Source organism: Suillus clintonianus (assembly GCF_016758775.1).
Source record: "Suillus clintonianus strain FC179 chromosome Unknown DEU56scaffold_28, whole genome shotgun sequence".
Lineage (NCBI taxonomy): Eukaryota > Fungi > Basidiomycota > Agaricomycetes > Boletales > Suillaceae > Suillus > Suillus clintonianus.
In genome coordinates this window covers 105,859-122,930 of record NW_024539252.1, presented here as the reverse complement: position 1 = coordinate 122,930, position 17,072 = coordinate 105,859, and the positions used below count along the sequence as shown (strand labels likewise).

Here is a 17,072-nt window from a genome sequence, read left to right as displayed (position 1 = left end):
CCTTGTTACTAGACTACTACGTGCAATACATCGTCTTTCATTGTGATTACAGACGAGTGACCACACTAACCGCACGCCTACACCCGCTATGATATTTTTGCCATCTCTCTCTTTATTATGCCTATTTGGGATATGTCGCGAGCGGGAGTATGCAGTGGTTCGAACTTCGAACTGATTTGATTCAAATCATAGAAGGAGGGATTCAGAAGGCACCTAGTGAATTTGATGGTCCGGGGTTGGCACATAAAAATAGCAGTGCGGGGAAGGGATCTAAGATTACTATCATTGTTATACTACTTATTTGGTCAATATATACCTATTAGAACTGTCCGAAGAAGCACACTATAGCTCCCAAGGTGTGTATGCATACAAGGAAAGGCTCCCAAGGTGTGTATGCATACAGGGAGGCGTTGTAAATAGCTGGTGAGTATGGATACATACCCTTCTACAGTGGCCAGGGGTGTATTAATACCCCTGCCAGGGTGTGGTGCGACCGCAGGACGAGGTCTACGGCATCACCGTCATCGCTGAGCGCCTCAAGCATCTTGTTTCCAGACATGTTGAGATCGACAGGTGTGTCTTCGGCCTTGATGTCCAGTAGCCCACCAAATGTGGAGGCGAAGCTTGATTCAACAAGCCCAAAGTGCTCGTTCGATGGGACATCTTGGAGCTCTGGTAGGCAGCATGTGCTAGTGGTCTTCTCTTTGAGTCGGAGGTTGTTGAATTGCTTCGCGATCCTGTCGACGAGGTGAATGTGATGAGAACCGTGAGTTGATGTGATAAAGTCCGATTTGCTTGCCCTCGAAAAGGCAACACGAACATTTCGTCGAAGAACGAAGTCGTGGCAAAGGCCTGTGAAGGTCACGATTCCGCTGGTGTGCGCACGCTGGAGGGAGTTCCAGCCTTTGTGGGACCCCTCCACACGGCTTCCATCTGTTCGTATGTCCTGCCGCTGACGTTCGAGGCAGCCTTTCCGTACGTGTTTGAGCTGTTCCTCATGAACCTGAAATTGATATTAGTGTGAAACAGGCTGTTCCAGGGATAAGTACTCACTCTGCGTGCCCCCGCTGACCAAACTGTACCTTCGCATGCCCATTTCTCAAACGTCGAGGTGAGTCTCGTCTCCTGCTCGTTTCGTTCCCAGTACTTTGCGGGATTCCCACCCTCAGCATGTTTCTTCAGGATACAGGCAGAAATCTCCGCGACTACTTCCTTCCTGTGGGGATTCTTGGAGGGATTAAGGATCACAGTCGCATATCTTGCTTTTAGGATTAGCTTGTAGATTATTAGACAAAGGAAAATGTACTCGCCTCATAATGAAATGCCAGACATCCAGTTTCATTGTAGCATCAGGAAAAACAATATCCACAGCGCTGCGCACATGGCAGCAGTTGTCGGCGACAAATACTTCGGGCGGAGGGACACCAAGGGCCTCGCATCGTGTCTTGAGGCCTTCGAGAAGCTCGCTTATCTCGGCATTTGACTGGCCATGACAGAAGCGCTGATGTAGTTAGTAATCAGCACTGTCTCGTTCACTTTGCAAAAATAGCCTACCCAGCCCACAATCTCACCATTCTCATTCATCAGACTTATGATCCCCCCCTTCAGGACCTTCAACTTCTGTTTCTCTCGGCTGGTTATGATTGCTTTCGTGGCGGCACGGAATGTGTTATCGAACGAAATACTTATGCCTGTTCAGCATTCAAGGTGAGCGTCAATTGCCGATAGCAGAGCAATTCCCAAGTCTTACCAGAGAGTGTGCGAAGATATTCCTCAGACTCCCTTTCCCGCGTTGCCGACACAAACTCCTGGAAGATCTCGCTGACCATGTCATGCGAGATCGGCCTCGCATTGTACTCTTTTACGTCGTAAGGACCCGAGAACGCCCGAAGTGGATTTGGGCTGAAGAAATCCATCCCATGTCGTGTCGTTCGACGTGATTTCCAAGCTTGAAGGTAATCCAGCTTCCGCCTGTGGTACTCAAGCAAATGAAGTTCTTTTTGAAAGGTATGTTAGACCCGTGCTTGAGAAGTAGATAGTGCTACTCACGTCGGATGTTTTCAGTGAGAGTTCCCGCTGTAGATGATGGGCGTAACTCAATAACTAGATCAAACAACTCGCGAGTAACAGCACATCTGTAGAAAAATATTGGTACGTCGGCTGCCGCAATGAATGTGACTCAGCCGCTGAACAATCACCAGCCAAACTCGATCAAGCTCACCTGGAATGGACCAGTGGGACCAATTGCGCCAGAAGTCTTGGCTTGTTGTTGCGAAGCAGTGTCCTTTGATCATCTTCCTGTTGTCACGCTCACACTCGCTTTCTAGACCCTTCTTGCTTGACGGATCATTTTTGCAAGTCTCGCAGCGGAGCTGCATGCCTATCGCTGCCTCATCAAGCATTAATCCATGGACATCTCGAGGACCGGTCCCAGTCCACCCGTCCCACGAAACACCATCTGTACAATTGCACCGCGGACATCTTGCAAGCTCGGGGTGGTAGAATGGATGTACAACGCGAAGAGGCTTCAAGTACAAGACCTCTGGGTTAACTGGAGGCTCGGACTGATTGCGCTTTCGGGCATGGAGATAGGATGGTGGCAAAAAGTGAGGGCCAAGTATTGGAATCCTGCTGTCCAGGCATGGTCGCATGAGTGATTTCGCTGATCGTATTCGTGTCTTCTCTGAGATATAGTTGATGTACTCGATGACTTCAGCTTCCCATTCACACTGGCGCCTGGGTCTTGGATGGGTCATGCGCTCGGTATGTCCTGTCCACGACCCAACACGTTTTTTCACCTATAGCGCAACAGGTCAATGTCAATATGCGAAGTTCTGCATGCCAGTGCATACCGCATCTTTCCAGTTTGCCTCGAATTTTTTCTGTGTGTCTTTTGGCTCCAGCATTGATAGCAGTTTGCGTACCCCGTCCGGTTCATAGACAGACATGATTCTCTCAAAGTCTGCGAGGCTCTGCGTGCGTTGGAAGATATAAAATGTAGCTAGTACTGTGACGGTAATGGAAGGGCAATGACAATAATTTTTTTTCGCAATTAGGAGGCGGATGCTCTTTGCGCTTGACTACTTCCACCACACTAGTGTCCGAACTTGAGTTCACTCTATATTTGTGTAACTGCTGTGCCAAGTCACCGTCAAAATAAATTATTTCGTCAAGCGTGATTGGTGAGATGAACGAATTCAATTAAAGGCTCGAAACTAAGAAATGGTACTACCGCATACTATGTAGTTCAAAACTACTAAGTGGCTCCGCGTCTCCACCAAGTCCATCCGTCAAAGTCTACTACCAACTGGGGGGCAACCCACAACTATCAGATCCGACTCCATTAGCAACGGTGCAGATGCCGTATCTGTCAGAGCTCACCTGGACCCACAGATTCACACCGAGGATATTAGTGTGTGTAGTTCGGATTTGATGAACAAGTTAACCACCTTGTGATGTCCAAAAAAGCGCCCTGTCACCCGGAAAGAAGCTTCCGCCGACTCCGCAAATGACAGCACAGGTGGGTCAAACACCAGATCGTGTCCAAATAGCTTGATACTGAAATGTGGATCTGGTTGTGGGATACGGATGACGACCGGCTCTGACTGGACTCGATAGGTAAGCCATGGAGGGAGTGGGCGTTTGAAGTTGACAGTGATATCTGGTGGGCCACCAGACGTTGGGGTGCGCGCTTGACACAGATGCTCGCAACGAATGGAATCATAGACATCCCCCAATAACTCGTCCGACAAGCGATTATCATGACGTCGGAAAGCTTCAAGGAAGTCTCTGGCAGTAATGTTTCTTTTGGGATGCCCCATTTGACCCGGCTCATGAGAGATGGCACCGTGCAGGACGTCGTTCAGCTGCACGATGGCTCCTCCAAGCGCAGGCATCAATAACTCAATCATGCCCAGCGCAGGCAACTGGATTAGCCTCATACCACCGATTTGCGAACGACTCACTCGAGGAGAACGTCGAGAGGAGTGACACCATGGTTGCCCCATTCCGGGATGTGAACGGACTGAAGGAACAACCAAAGGGCTTTGTTCACCCTCAGTCCAATGAATCTGAAGGCGTCAAGGCAATGCTTGAGCACAACACGACTTGAATGCTGCAACAAATAATCACCGAGGGTCGTCATGCTGCTGGAAGAGCGATGCGACTGCATTATCCGGGTCTGTTGAGAACTGCTCGACGAATGCTTGCACCACAGGGGTTCTTGGGATGGTTCTTGAACACGGCTCCTCACGCTCGCTGGTGTGAAGAAGAGTTGTCAGCAAAACCACATTCTTGACGGTGAACTTCCGATCAGCAGGATTAGGCTTCGTCACCTCGGAGGAACGTATCAGAATCCTCAGGGCGAGGTTTAGCAATGACGAGAATGTTGTTGAACAGGAAGAGGAAGGGATCCTTGCAGATATTGGAATTCACCCACCTGGAAGACTGGAGAGCATTGTAGAGTAGCCTTTCTCCTTAGTCCGTTGGAGAGGGCACGATCTGAATATTCGTCAAATAGAGAATAAACAAGAGAGCATACATACCTTGAGATTGCGCTTCAAACAACCCCTTCGCGAGATCTCCGAGTTCCGACAGAGCGACCCCTTCGCAGCTTCCCGCGCGCCTGCGGCGTGCTGGCCCCTTCGCATGACCATATTTTCGGCCACCTCGCATGCCACTAGTCACTGGCCGTGTCGTGACTTAATGCGTGGCAAGCCCCTAAGTATTTTTTCGAATAAATAATACTTCAAAAGCTCCGTCTCCTATGTATTTGCTCCTCTACAATGGCTACCGAGTCAAAAGTCTTTGATGACAGCACATCCGTCTTCAACCCACCTCCCACATATGATGCCATTTCTACGCCCATATCAGCAGATTCTGTCCGGCGGTACAAACGATCGGTATCTTCCTTCCTGCAATCTAAGCAAAAACGTCGTGCGACAGCTTTCTCTCGCATCCGTGAAATTGTCTCCTCTCCTGATTTCACCCCTTCATCTGTCGGGCCAATCGTCGACTCCTGCGCTACTGCTCTTCCAGCATCAGAGTTCTCAGATCTCCTGCAACAACGCAATATCGAGGATCACACGGCGCTGTATTGGGCGATCGTAAAAAAGCGGCGAGAAGCCCTTTGGGCATTCACTAAATTTATTTCCGAATTCTCGCCGGCTTGTTCTTCCGACTTACGATTTGCGTGCATGGCAATTAACGACCACGATCTGTTTATGCAGCTGAATTTGGGGGACAATGTTAATCGTAAGTGCATGGTCCATAATGTCCCGAGAGAGCGTTAATCAACTAACCACGCACTATCAGCCAAGGATAAGTCTTTGAGACGCATGTTGGGTTGTCCGCGAGATGAGATTCAGGTGCTCCGGGATGGACTGGTTGAAAACCGCTACATCGTTCGTTTGGTCTTCAAGATGTTTCAGACACGCCTGCGTATTATGCAGAAATTTGCAGTAGAATTTATTGCGCGGGGTATGTAATCCATGTCTTTTGGCTTGTTTTTCACGCTGATCCAACATACTATTCACTGAAGGACGTATATGGGTGTTGCGAATTTTTATGCATGAGAATGGGAGGTGGTACATCGGGTGTGCTCTTTCTGAATATAGCTCGCCAGTGGTGCATCCAGACGTCGACGTTATAATTCAGCCCCACAGGCCGTCGCCTGGCTTTGACACTCCGGAACTAATTCTACATTTGAGATTACCATCGAACATACTTGTACCTAAGGGGTGGGTACATTGTTCCCACACATTCGAAGTCAAGGCATACTGATGTTTTCGTTCTTCCTATGTAACCATTCTTTGTTTCCTTGCCCTGACTAATACACAGATCATGTGAACGTTACACTGCGCCCGAACCTGGCATGTTGATATCCGGGATGGCCCTCCCGTTATATGATTGGCTAATGGACGAGTAAGTCTCCCTCGTTTTCCATCGACCTGTTTTGCAAGTATCCGTGAACTGACTCGGATGCCTTTAGTGATACTACATACGTAGACTGCGATGGCACCCTAACTGTAGCATTGAGAATGACAATGACATAGTAGGGTTGACCAATAGAGGCTGAGCCCTCCTTGTTGACACGGGACCCTAAAAACTAACGAGGGGCCTAGTAGACTAGAGGGTGGTTTAGCTCTGAAAGTAGAGCTAATTCCATCCAAAATGGCTGCGTGTTTCAAGGGCTGATGGTGTTTCAAAGAATCGACACTAGCTGGTTCGATTTGTGGACCCACACTCAGCAGAGAAATTCGACAGCTTGCAATCCTAGCCTAGGTCTGAGACGTCGGGCGGGGAGTCAGTATGCAGTCAGGGAAGGGTCACTAGACTCACCTACAGACATTTGCTGTATCATGGGAGCGACAAAGATATTATTGGGATATATAAGCTGAATTCAAACATCTGTGCCACTTTCCCATACAGTGTGCGGAGGATATGGTAATTTTTTGACGCTCACCCACAGCGATGTCAGCTGTGGAACTTATCTGGATGAAACAAATAACAATACCAAGAATTGCACTCACCTTCGACCACAATAACGCACCAGCGCGAGTCGCTGGCAACGACACGCTCATGATAATCAACGCCAACAAATCAACTTCACTTCAGGTAAATATGCAATCCACACACCGCCCGAGCACCCCATGCGACGGCGGGGAGGACACATATTATGCACGTTCTCGCGAGGATATTTACGATGCATACGCACCCGATTAGTATTAGGTATACTCACCTCACAGTGGTAGACGCGCTTCATGGTGCCAGCGATCTGGATATCGATCCAGTGTTTGTAACCCTGTAAACGCAGCCGCGGCCTGCCGCGCATGTCGGAGGCAACTTCTCGCTCCAGTAACAAAACATTCCAATGATATGGTTGCATGTACAAGTGCATGCATGAGTCTGACAAAATGCCGTGAGTCGTGTGACTGATCACTTCCTTTCATACACATCTCTCATTTTCCGAAACTTTCAACTCTGGCGCCACCTAGTGGAGTATTACCTCAGCGTCACGGATAATACACAAGCTGCGTCTAGGCCGCATCAAACATTTCATGGCGCGCACCTGGGTCCCATGGTCAGGTGACACATTAAGGGCGCTGTTTAAGACGGGGCCTGTTAAGGCGCCAGGGCAGCACAAAAGAGGGCTATTTTGAGGATGATGATATCGAGCGGGCAATCGCGGATGTCCAACATATTCTGAAGAAGCAATGCTATGCGATTGGATTTGGTATTTCGTAGAGAATGGCAAAGATACGGAAAGCCATGTGCCAGATATCATTTTGCGGAAGATCTTGTTAACCCAGCAAACCAACCAGTTTCCCGTCGAGGAAGCACACCATTGCCTACGCCACGTGGCGGCCGCCATTGACAATGCTACTCAGGGCATGAGGCACAAATGCAACAAACGTATAAAGGGGCGTAACCCTGAAGTTCACGCGTTTTGCCGTGTCTGCGAAATATGGAACGCGTCAGACTTATCTATGAATAACACGAAAGTTCGCCACTGACGTTCGTTTACACGTGATCCAGCAGTAGCTGCGAACTGAGTGTTTGTGGCTGAAAATACACCAGCGCGAAGAGCAGTCCTGGGGTTGCGGCTTGTATGTTGGCTTTCGCCGTTAGGAATAACGCGATGAGCTGAATGGTTTTGAAGTATAAGTGATTACGGTACCTCGTTCTTTTCATTCATGTGCGACAACCGTCTTTCCTTCTCGTCGAAAGTCGGCACGTTTTGGTGGCACTTTGAGCAATAGCGCATGGTGACTACAAAATTACACATGATTCTATGAAGATCGTAGGTTAGACTAACAGCAGTTGAAAAAGGTAAAAATGCGCACCAATACAAGTCTATGGTGCGATCAAAACAGCGAGTCTGGTGATTTGGGAATGTAAAACTCTGATAGACTGCCATGAGAGCAGGCGAGCTGAATATAAACGAAATGGAACTGTGGAACAATTGTGGAATCTTTTGACCCGCAAAGGTTTCCATTATAGTGATGTGGGTGGGTACAGCGTACAATTATAACGCTGGCCACAGTGGACTGGCCGAAGTGGCCCATTCCGGGATTTGACCATGTCGTATGGATAATGGTAGTCCCCGAAAGTAACAAGTCAAGGCCCATCCGTAGAGTCAGACAGGTGAATTCGTGATCAATCAGGTTCACAATGCACATGCTCCACTCTGCGGATTTCCTGATGGACGCGTTGGCCTGCCAGGACTCGGGACCACAGGTCTCCCTTCGGAATAGTAAAACCGTCTTGACAGAATTATTGTGGACGCATTGTGACACCCAAGCTTTGCCTGCATCGCCGTAGCTAAACGGAGAGTTGCCTGCTCCATTACATAATATTATTAACAAATGAAAATTCAAATATTTATTTCTCACGCCTTCTCATCGCTCTTCTCGAAGCTTGCATGCGTTACATGCAGTATTAAAATTTGTTCGGACAGGCTGGATGTATAGATTGTTGTATAGTACATATGGGCCACAAAGATCAGCGACCTTTGACGCAAGATGATTTGAAAACAGCTCTTCGAAAAAGAGACGAACAGGTCAGTGGTATAGCGCCGTCAGCTGGCAGGGAAACATCATTGATAGATACATTAATTTAGATTACCTGCCTGGAGGCCCGGGTAGAAGCCTATATTGCTCGAACATCAGAGACGCAGGCTCGCCTTCTTACAACTATTGACATCGTTGATTCTCTAAAGGCTCAACATATAATCGACTTGGCGGTGAAGGAACGCGAGAGGGTGAATTTGTCCCATGAAACTGAACGTTGGAGAACCTTTGCGAAGGGGCTCGAAGTTGAGCGAGATGATCTCAAAGATGTCGTCGAGGACTTGATTCAGAAAGGTGCATAGTAATCTGCAAACGGACGCATGTCTACCGCTCATGTATTGTTGCATTTTTCTCAGTCCAGATTTCCAGTGACTGGAGTATGTGGCCTTGCAGTCGCATGGATATAACAAAACATCTACGTCTGTCTATTCCTTATAGCTTCGCAGACATCGACACTAAATGCCGCCAAATTATACCCAGATCAACTCCCTGAGAACCATTTCAAATCCAGTGATACAGGCTGCAGGCATTCTGAGGATATCATGGAGTACGGTGCTTCTGTCATCACTAGGCTGCGCACCGAGCTTGACCACGAGCGCAAAGCTCATTGCAAGGCTGTGGAGGAAGCCAACCTCCGTATCTCTGAACTGGAGGCTAAAGTCGCCGTACGCGAGGCCGAGCTAGAAACATCCATTCGAAACCAACAAAAGAGGGAACTGGACCGTTTGTGCCAACCTCGAAACCCTGAAAGCGAAATACCACCTCCAAAACCAATGACTGATGAAGACTGTCTTCGTGTATTAGCGGACAGCAACACCAGAAACAAATCTCTTGAGATTGAAATACGGAGTTTGGCACGAAAAGTGAGGATGTCATCATTTTATCTCCGTTCGTACAGTCATTGATTGTGCGCTTGCTGTAGCTTGAGTGCACGCGAGGCTCCGCGGGTTCAGTAGTCGACCCTTCGTCACCGCCGAGAATTGCTTCTCCCGATCGCCCGCACCAACCAGTCATCCCGAGGCAACCTCCAACAACTAATATCGAACCTCATTCCACATCGACACGGAATACTGTATCGACCCTGCCAGCTGGTTCAGATGTAATCATACGAACATCATCTCACGATAGTCCCGCAGTATCTTCTACTTCTGCATCACAGCACTCTATTGCGCAGCTGGATGATCAAATTAACACATATGCTTCCCAGCTTGACGCCTTCAAAGCGGAGAGGAAGACTCTTATTGAGATGGCTGTGAGGAAACGTAGAGTCCGTGACACATTCGGTCAACCATTGCGTTATGTCACTGAATAACCTTTGCAGGTGTCTGATGGAGAACCTCCCGACTTTCCACAAATCTTGGTTATCGAGGAGGAATGCGTGAGGTAGGTTCCTTAGCATCATCGTATCATCTGCACTCTCATCAAATCCTTATTGTGGTTTAGGCTGGCCTCTCAGGTCTCACATCTTGAACAAGAACTTGAGCATAGTCGAAGTTCTGCCAAGTCTCGCGAACAAGAACTGCTAAAGGAAATTGACGCTCTCAAGCTGTCATTGCATCAGCAGTCACCAGTAGGTGCCATCGTCCGCGCAATAGACACTGCAGCTCATTCAATTACCAGAGTCTTTATCTCGCACACGATGTCCAGCATCTAGATGATGGTCTAGACGTCGAACAAAACATGGAGCTAGCGACACCTTTGCAGCCCACCGCTATTCTACCTTGGAACAACCCTGGTTTAACAACCCTCCCTATAGACCCACTCCTGATTCCACTCCCTTTCTCACCTAAAAGAAATTCCTCGCCTGTCATCCCATTATCTCGTCCACTGCCGCGCCCATCCAGCCCCCATCCTATAAAACTCAGGCGACTTGAAGAGAGATTGGAAGTAGCCAGGGTTCAACTGACCGCGAAGGAGCAAGCTCTCGATCAGCTCAAAATCGATATGGAAGAACTCCGACACCTACTCCCAGAGGAGCCGCCGTGATGTCGAAGATGAAATGTATGAACTGTGTTCGGTTTTGCCTTTGATCTTGCTCTCACGTTCTACATCTATTGGTATTTAATGGGGTTCCAAGCTTGTGTTATTGATATTTCTGCCACATGTATCTTGTAACTATGTATCTGTAACTATTTGACTGTACATTACGCTACCTCAGCCTACCATTCACCATCTGCTATATGTGTATTAACATGGGGCCTTTCAACCTCCTTAACAGCTTGTCATTTCACGGGAACATAAAGAAGGTCTCCCATACGCATATTGTTCCATGGATGATTTCGATCAGGTGTTCTCTTTACAAAGTCAACCTCTGGGGGAGGTGCAGAGATTCTGTGAACCTCTTCCTCAGACTCAGCACGAGATGCTGGACGGGATGAAAGAGGGGTGTTCGTGTACGATGCGACAGTGTATTTCTTCGTCTTGGAGTTCAGAGACAATACTTTGTGCGTTTGTGCTGCAGGACGTGAAGGCGTGCTCGACCGTGGTGGTGTGGCAGAGCCATGGAGAACTGGGAACGCGCCCTCCGCATCGCGTGCTTGCTGGACGACTCGTGACTTCTCGTCTTCCTCTTTTGCTATCTGCTTAGATATCTCTTCATCAAGTCGGGCAGACAGCGAGGAACGCGCGATGTCTGAGAGGAGCACTGCAGAGCAGTGTGGGCATGCGTAATAGGGCAAGTTGACAGCACATAGAATCAATCCGCAACCGCGGCATATGGGGGTGTATGAGGAAAGGTCATGTTCTCTTGCTGTGCTCAATTTCAGCATTAGAATCCCAGATCAGTTGAAGAGCCCTCGCCTTGACAAAAACAACCGCTCTTCGGATCCTTCTCTCTGCCAGAGGACTTACGAACACCCTCGGCGAGCGATTCAAGCTTACGGATCGCTTTGCTTCTGGGAGGTTCTTGGGCTCCGCCTTTTCCTTTGCTTTGTTTTTGGGGAACGTGCTGTATGCGCTGTGCAGAACGTAAACGGTCAGAGGGCACCGAGCCTGCAGCTTTGGACCAAGCGGTGCCTCGCATGACAGTGATCAAAAGGTATCCAGATCGAGAACAGTTCCTGAAGTCAACTTGAACCAGCTACTAGTGTATATCATAAACCTTCGGAACCGTACATACTCTGACTCACAACCAGATATCATATCGTCCTTCTATCAGGGTCTGACTACAGGAGACTAGCCACATAGGGAAATATAGCATTAATACAAAAAAGCCAATAACTCGAGCAAGTAAAGCGACAACTATAGTACAGTCTACATACATAGCAAAGCAAATAGAGCACTAGAATAACGGCCAGTCGAAAGAAACAGGGAAACTCATCAAGATCCTTGATTTCTTCTCCATGACGAAAGGCTGAGGGCGCCTATAACGCCCACGACCAGCAATGCCGTACCAGCACCCACCAGGCTGGGGACATACAAGTACCACGCACTATCAATATCATCCTTGCCCTTGACCTCATCCATGAATATGAGTTCTTCTTTCTTCTGCCTTCTTCGGCGCGGAATGATTTCTTGTTCGGAGTAGAGAGAATCCTCTCCAGAATAAACACTCCCTGAGGCCGAGGGAAGAATCTCTATAGACGGCATTTCAAGTTCGTGGGTGTTCCCAATACCATGCTGAGAAATGCCTTCATCAGGAAGGACAGGAATGTCGAGATCGGGCTGCAGAGCGCGAGCACGCTCAAAGTATCGACCTGCGGCTTCCCTATCACGCTTCCACGCTTCTGTGCCACCTTCTCCGGGCTGTGGCTGTGGCGGCATCCTAATGGAGGACAATGTGGAATATGACGCGGAAAGGAAGACAGAAGCTGCTCCTTCGAGATGAAGAAGACCAGCCTCTAAGAAGAGCTTGGCCAGACCCAACGGGCCGCCGACGGACTGAACATAATATGAGACAGTTCCGCGTTGCCCTTCTTCAGATGCATCAAGATGGTCCAATGATGTTTGAATGGGTAGATAGTGAGTAACCAATTTCATTGTAGCAGAGGGGAGGTGGGCATGGTGCCATGCTCGTCTGCATATGGTTAGTCATACTTGAAACGCATTTTCAGCACGAATCACATACACAAAGCACTCAAATGCTTCTTCTTTGTCTTTCCTGATGTCGTAAAGCTCTATGGCATATAGGACAAGACTTGTGGGGTCCATATTGTATTTGTACTCCAAGTTGGAATCATATAGCATAGGGACAGGAGCGCATGGTGAAGTTTCCTGGGGGACTGGTCCTTGCTATGTAACAGGTGAGTTCTAGCATGTAGAAGCCACCAAGAGCAGAAGCTCACAATCAACGATGGCCAAATGATCGACTGTTCCTTCTCGAGATGAAGTGTCACGAGTCTTCCTGAATTGGAGTGTAGTGACTCCAAGGACGAGAATGATGATAAAGCATGTACAGGCAATGAAGGTGATGCGGGACCAGAAGTAACAGCGATAGAGTGACGTTGACTTGAACCGCTCGTGTGCTCATCAGCCGAGGAGATAGGCGATGATAGCGCGGGTGAAGGTGTCACGATCTCCTCTGCATCGGACACTTGGCCACTTTCTAGAGACGCCGCGAAGCTGCTGGAAATTTCAGGATCGGATACGAAGGCGAAAGAAGATTGAGTTGACGTCGTCGATATGGTCGACGTGGTTCTCTCTCGAGCGGAAAGACGCGAGTTGCGGGGTTCGAGTTGCCACGCCGAGTTCGCCACGTCGACGTGGCTGTAAAGACGACCCTAAAAATCGAAGATTAATCATTGCAAATCAGTCAATTCAACGAGAGCCCCACCTTCACGATGGGCTGTTGTCCTTTAACCCCAGCGAGTAGATAGTTGCGTTCAATAACAACCTACCACGGCGAGCATGAGATTACACGTGGCGAATAAAGCGACTGAACACTGACAACAACGTCCTCTCTCGAGGTTTCATACGGAACAAGTAACAAGACCGTAGCCTGCAATTCGCCAAAGTGTCAGGACTATGAAACTTGAACCCTTACCCCATTGGCTTCACCTGATCATGCGACTAAGTCATGAGAGCGTAAGCCAAATGAAGCCTTTCATTATCAGAGTTCTCTGGCTCACCTGGTGCCACGAGTATGAGTGTTTTTGGTGCTCGCTCGTCTTCTCCATATCGTTAATGCTGCCAGTCGTGAACAACGTTGCAGACGTAAGCGAGGCTCTATTGAAAGGAGCGGAGTCAGAACGCAGCCTCAGCGCATGTACTGCGTGACCTGCAATTGACACCGAGCTCAACATTGTGGCAATAAACTAAATTGATCCGTCTGTTTATTCCATCAGATAATTCTGGGTAAGAAAATAGATGACAGGTATCGGGAAGTACAATACAGGCAATGAAAGAGCAGCAAGAAAACAAGGGGGTGTAGGTAAATATGATAGCAAAAAGAGTCCTAAGATAATTCTTTCGATACTTTTGCAGTCTGCGCAATTCTCCTCAGCGTATCCTTCTCAGCCTCCATATGCTGAATCAGCATCCCATCCAATCTCTTCGAAGACTCGGCTAGTGCTTGCTGTTCCTTTTGCCAGCGACGCACATTTTCCGATCCAGGTGTGTCCGGCCGCTGTGGGGCCGGGCTGTCGACTGTGAGATGTTCTTGTGAGTGCTGTGCAAGCGTGAGATGGGTGAGAGAGTTCGGCGATGCCTTGACGGTTGTAAAGTATGGGGTTTTATGCGGGACGTTGCCGACAGGCTTATTCCGCTCGGTTGGGCTTCCTTGGTTATGCAGCTCGTTCGCGGTCCTGGCAAGGTTGGGAGTAGAGCGATTGCCTAAATGCATAAGCGATGGATGGGGAGAGGGTTCAGCGTCTTGGTACTCCTGGTCTACGTCACTTCTGCTATCCTCAGAATCATCCAAGTCATCCATAGCATTCGGATGGTTCTGAATGTGGTCAAAGAAGGCGGCTGGTGATGAGGGAGGTGGCGCAGAGTGAATACCAGATGCAAAGCTGTCAATGGAGACATTGACATCAATTGGCAGAGGTAAATGACTTTGGGTCCCGCTGTTGCTAGGCATAGGAGAAAATGATTTAAAGGAGCGGAAGGTGCCTTGGCTAAAGTCTGAGGACGAGTTATTAAGCAATGATGCTTCATGGAGTCGTGAAGGTCTGGGCTGGTTGGTATTATGCGGTGAACGATGCGGCGGAGGTGACAAAACGATGCCTGCTATCGATGAAGAAGACCTAGGTGGCGGGGACATGGTAGAAAGACGAGGGAATTGAGCAGGTGGCGACGTCGAGGAATCTCGCGAGTGTGACGAAGGGTCAACGGGAGGTGGTTGGGAGTTTTGGGAATAATAGCCATTTGACCATCTATCCCTGAAAGCGGACGCAGTCGGGGACGGCTGTGAGTACTCTGAAAACGATGGCCGATGCCCACCCTCAGTTGGTGGTAATGAGATTGCCAACGAAGGACGAGACCGCATGTCATCGAAAGCGGTTGAATCATCCGTAAACCGAGAGAACCCAGTCAGCGCGGTCATCCTGCTCATGCGATGTGAGGGCGGAGGAGATATACTTAATGATGGCAGCGGTGGTGGCGTCATCATCGGTGTTCTTCTTAATTCATAGAAATCGGAGAGTATGGGGGATGATAAGGATTTGCGAAGTGTTCGGAGTAGCTCTGTAGAATTTGTGGGAAGATGAGATTGTGAATGAGAGTACTGGGTTTCTCCGAGTTGTCGGCGTGGAGGGGGCGCAAGAGGGGTTTGAGGGACCGGAGTTTCTGCTCGGAGAGGAGTATAGGCGGATAACCGCACATGTTCCCGAGCCGGAAGACGAGCATCTCTTCCAGAAGGTGCGCTTGCGGCGGGTGTTGTTGGTGGCTCAGGCTCCTCGTTATGGTCAATTATCGGATTCTCAAGTATCTTCTTGTCTAGCATGTTCCGTGGGTTCATGAGAGCGCGCTGGTATAGTGACTCTGACGAGCGTGGATGGCGCGGTGACCTCGTCGGGGTGGATGCAGTCGTGGACAACGACACAACAGATGTCACTACTGAGCTGTTGAGCGAGTGTCCAACAGCTTGATGGAGCAAAGCCTTTCTCCACGCATTCTCTTGTGGATCAAGACTTATGGAATGTCCAGGACTGCCTGGGGGAGGTAAGCGCTCCGCCAACACGGCTGCTCCCACAGAGTCCTCAATTCCCAGTCCATGAAGTGCTGAGGCTTGCAAGGCTAGAGTGTAATTGGCAGACGGGGGAGGTACGTCAACTGCATCCGTGGGATCAATGATCCCATCAAACACATCAACCTTTGGTCTTCGCACACCCCTGTCGCGGTCTGGGGGAACGTCCCGACCCCTCAAGTCTATCTCTGCTTGCTTTGCAGCAGCGACAAGGTCGTCCATTTGCTCACGAACAACGACCACGCGTGCCAGGTGCTGGACATTCTTCGGGGATCGGAATGTTTGAGGTGCACCACGAGGGGCGTAACCGGACACGGTCGTAGAATCCGATGTCACTCTCAACATCGGAGAACCATCGAAGGAATCTGGGCTAGCAGGTTTATATTTGGATTTTCCAACTCGGAAATAATCCAGAAATGCAGGAGAGGTTGCTTTTTTGGATATGTTTGGGTACGGTGCAAAATCGGCCGGACACGGCTTCGAGTGTGCAGGGGGAAGGAAATAATTGTTTTTCACAAGCAACTGAAGACGATACGAGACGTCGTCTGCATTAAACTCCTGCACCCTCGTTGGTTCGTCGATTTCGAAAGCTGAGATAACAACACCGTTGTCGTGTCTCGTCGGTGAGAGGGGAGAAGGAGGTGACTCTGTCCCGATGGAGGTAGTAAGAGGGTAAAGTGAGGAAGATGTAGATGATTGTTGCGTTATCAAGGAGTCACGGACGCTACTTCGCGTGTGGTCGCTGTCAGTGGGGTTTGGACGGAAGGCAGATGGAGGAGACGTCAGCATTGCTCTGTTTCCGCGACCTTTTCCCTTCATCTAGGACCTCGTGAGCCCCACTCGTCAAGAGACATGGACTCTAAACTCACAGGAATGGTTGGGGTGAATACTGCTGGCGCCTGAGAACCCGGTTGACTTTCGGCAGGGGCTGAAGGCAGGTTCTGCTTCACAGCCACGCGCAAATCGCCTGCTACCACACTGAACGTTCCTCCACTCCGTTCTAGATCACCATTCGGTTGCAAGTTCACGGGACTCGAAAATGGAGTTGTTGTGGTTTCGAATCGCGTAGTAACCGGAGACAGTAAACGTTCGGAAGAATCAGTCGGAACCGGAGTAGGAAATGGCTCTGCGCTATTGGCAGGTGAGATATCCAGGACCTGGTCTTCTTCTGCACGCGTGTCATCTGGCCTAGACCCTGTAGTTATCGTTTGTGTTCGTTTCCTTGTCACGGTCCGTGAACGGCGACTTAGACTGGCACCGCTGCTGCTGATGGTGCTTGCAAGCGAATTCGAGCGTGAAGTCCCAGAAAATTTAGAGGAGGAGGGTTCTTTCATGGGTTTCGTCGCTGGTTCATTCGTCCAGGACAAAGTACCACTGGG

The 17,072-nt window shown here is 49.2% G+C and overlaps 8 protein-coding genes across 8 annotated transcripts; 2 read left to right on the top strand and 6 right to left on the bottom strand.

The window, feature by feature from the left end:
* Positions 1 to 59: 59 nt before the first annotated feature.
* Positions 60 to 2,948, bottom strand: DEU56DRAFT_941924 (uncharacterized protein; the record flags this gene model as incomplete). Its single annotated transcript, XM_041358935.1, has 8 exons — positions 60 to 1,003; positions 1,054 to 1,275; positions 1,331 to 1,501; positions 1,555 to 1,691; positions 1,751 to 1,996; positions 2,050 to 2,160; positions 2,222 to 2,798; positions 2,853 to 2,948. 8 exons carry the CDS (start codon positions 2,946 to 2,948, stop codon positions 446 to 448), a joined length of 2,118 nt encoding a protein of 705 aa, XP_041209368.1. The 3' UTR covers positions 60 to 445.
* Positions 2,949 to 3,181: 233 nt separating this feature from the next.
* Positions 3,182 to 3,926, bottom strand: DEU56DRAFT_980112 (uncharacterized protein). Its single transcript, XM_041359770.1, has 2 exons — positions 3,450 to 3,926; positions 3,182 to 3,325 (listed from the first exon to the last, which is right to left on the bottom strand). The coding sequence occupies exons 1-2, from the start codon at positions 3,909 to 3,911 to the stop codon at positions 3,257 to 3,259; spliced, it is 531 nt and encodes a 176-aa protein (XP_041209367.1). The 5' UTR covers positions 3,912 to 3,926; the 3' UTR covers positions 3,182 to 3,256.
* DEU56DRAFT_798600 (uncharacterized protein) lies at positions 3,507 to 4,531 on the bottom strand. The gene is made up of 2 exons (XM_041353005.1): positions 4,439 to 4,531; positions 3,507 to 4,257 (listed from the first exon to the last, which is right to left on the bottom strand). Exons 1-2 carry the CDS (start codon positions 4,455 to 4,457, stop codon positions 3,962 to 3,964), a joined length of 315 nt encoding a protein of 104 aa, XP_041209366.1. The 5' UTR covers positions 4,458 to 4,531; the 3' UTR covers positions 3,507 to 3,961.
* Positions 4,532 to 4,602: 71 nt separating this feature from the next.
* On the top strand, positions 4,603 to 6,371 carry DEU56DRAFT_293113 (uncharacterized protein). The gene is made up of 5 exons (XM_041345515.1): positions 4,603 to 5,253; positions 5,314 to 5,478; positions 5,540 to 5,738; positions 5,839 to 5,922; positions 5,990 to 6,371. The coding sequence occupies exons 1-5, from the start codon at positions 4,785 to 4,787 to the stop codon at positions 6,051 to 6,053; spliced, it is 981 nt and encodes a 326-aa protein (XP_041209365.1). The 5' UTR covers positions 4,603 to 4,784; the 3' UTR covers positions 6,054 to 6,371.
* A 2,029-nt stretch (positions 6,372 to 8,400) lies between these two features.
* DEU56DRAFT_292957 (uncharacterized protein) lies at positions 8,401 to 10,712 on the top strand. The gene is made up of 9 exons (XM_041345514.1): positions 8,401 to 8,560; positions 8,621 to 8,864; positions 8,927 to 8,989; positions 9,051 to 9,433; positions 9,493 to 9,837; positions 9,892 to 9,953; positions 10,014 to 10,140; positions 10,191 to 10,571; positions 10,648 to 10,712. The coding sequence occupies exons 1-8, from the start codon at positions 8,489 to 8,491 to the stop codon at positions 10,554 to 10,556; spliced, it is 1,662 nt and encodes a 553-aa protein (XP_041209364.1). The 5' UTR covers positions 8,401 to 8,488; the 3' UTR covers positions 10,557 to 10,571; positions 10,648 to 10,712.
* Positions 10,713 to 10,792: 80 nt separating this feature from the next.
* On the bottom strand, positions 10,793 to 11,592 carry DEU56DRAFT_870995 (uncharacterized protein; the record flags this gene model as incomplete). Its single annotated transcript, XM_041355671.1, has 2 exons — positions 10,793 to 11,319; positions 11,370 to 11,592. 2 exons carry the CDS (start codon positions 11,590 to 11,592, stop codon positions 10,793 to 10,795), a joined length of 750 nt encoding a protein of 249 aa, XP_041209363.1.
* A 296-nt stretch (positions 11,593 to 11,888) lies between these two features.
* DEU56DRAFT_735317 (uncharacterized protein) lies at positions 11,889 to 13,684 on the bottom strand (the record flags this gene model as incomplete). Its single annotated transcript, XM_041348446.1, has 7 exons — positions 11,889 to 12,585; positions 12,637 to 12,800; positions 12,854 to 13,288; positions 13,342 to 13,401; positions 13,456 to 13,506; positions 13,566 to 13,577; positions 13,637 to 13,684. The coding sequence occupies 7 exons, from the start codon at positions 13,682 to 13,684 to the stop codon at positions 11,889 to 11,891; spliced, it is 1,467 nt and encodes a 488-aa protein (XP_041209362.1).
* Positions 13,685 to 13,962: 278 nt separating this feature from the next.
* DEU56DRAFT_735120 (uncharacterized protein) lies at positions 13,963 to 17,027 on the bottom strand (the record flags this gene model as incomplete). Its single annotated transcript, XM_041348431.1, has 2 exons — positions 13,963 to 16,512; positions 16,563 to 17,027. The coding sequence occupies 2 exons, from the start codon at positions 17,025 to 17,027 to the stop codon at positions 13,963 to 13,965; spliced, it is 3,015 nt and encodes a 1,004-aa protein (XP_041209361.1).
* Between the last annotated feature and the right edge of the window lie 45 nt (positions 17,028 to 17,072).

Excerpts from the sequence above, each read along its gene's own strand:
- DEU56DRAFT_980112 (XM_041359770.1), bottom strand. The coding sequence starts at position 3,911 with ATGATTGAGTTATTGATGCCTGCGCTTGGAGGAGCCATCGTGCAGCTG. Across the intron at positions 3,326-3,449 it reads GCTTTTTTGGACATCACAAG|TTGTGGGTTGCCCCCCAGTT; the intron begins GTGGTTAACTTG and ends CGGATCTGATAG.
- DEU56DRAFT_293113 (XM_041345515.1), top strand. The coding sequence starts at position 4,785 with ATGGCTACCGAGTCAAAAGTCTTTGATGACAGCACATCCGTCTTCAAC. Across the intron at positions 5,254-5,313 it reads TTTGGGGGACAATGTTAATC|CCAAGGATAAGTCTTTGAGA; the intron begins GTAAGTGCATGG and ends ACGCACTATCAG. Across the intron at positions 5,479-5,539 it reads AGTAGAATTTATTGCGCGGG|GACGTATATGGGTGTTGCGA; the intron begins GTATGTAATCCA and ends TATTCACTGAAG.
- DEU56DRAFT_292957 (XM_041345514.1), top strand. The coding sequence starts at position 8,489 with ATGGGCCACAAAGATCAGCGACCTTTGACGCAAGATGATTTGAAAACA. Across the intron at positions 8,990-9,050 it reads GGATATAACAAAACATCTAC|ATCAACTCCCTGAGAACCAT; the intron begins GTCTGTCTATTC and ends AATTATACCCAG. Across the intron at positions 9,838-9,891 it reads TGGCTGTGAGGAAACGTAGA|GTGTCTGATGGAGAACCTCC; the intron begins GTCCGTGACACA and ends TAACCTTTGCAG.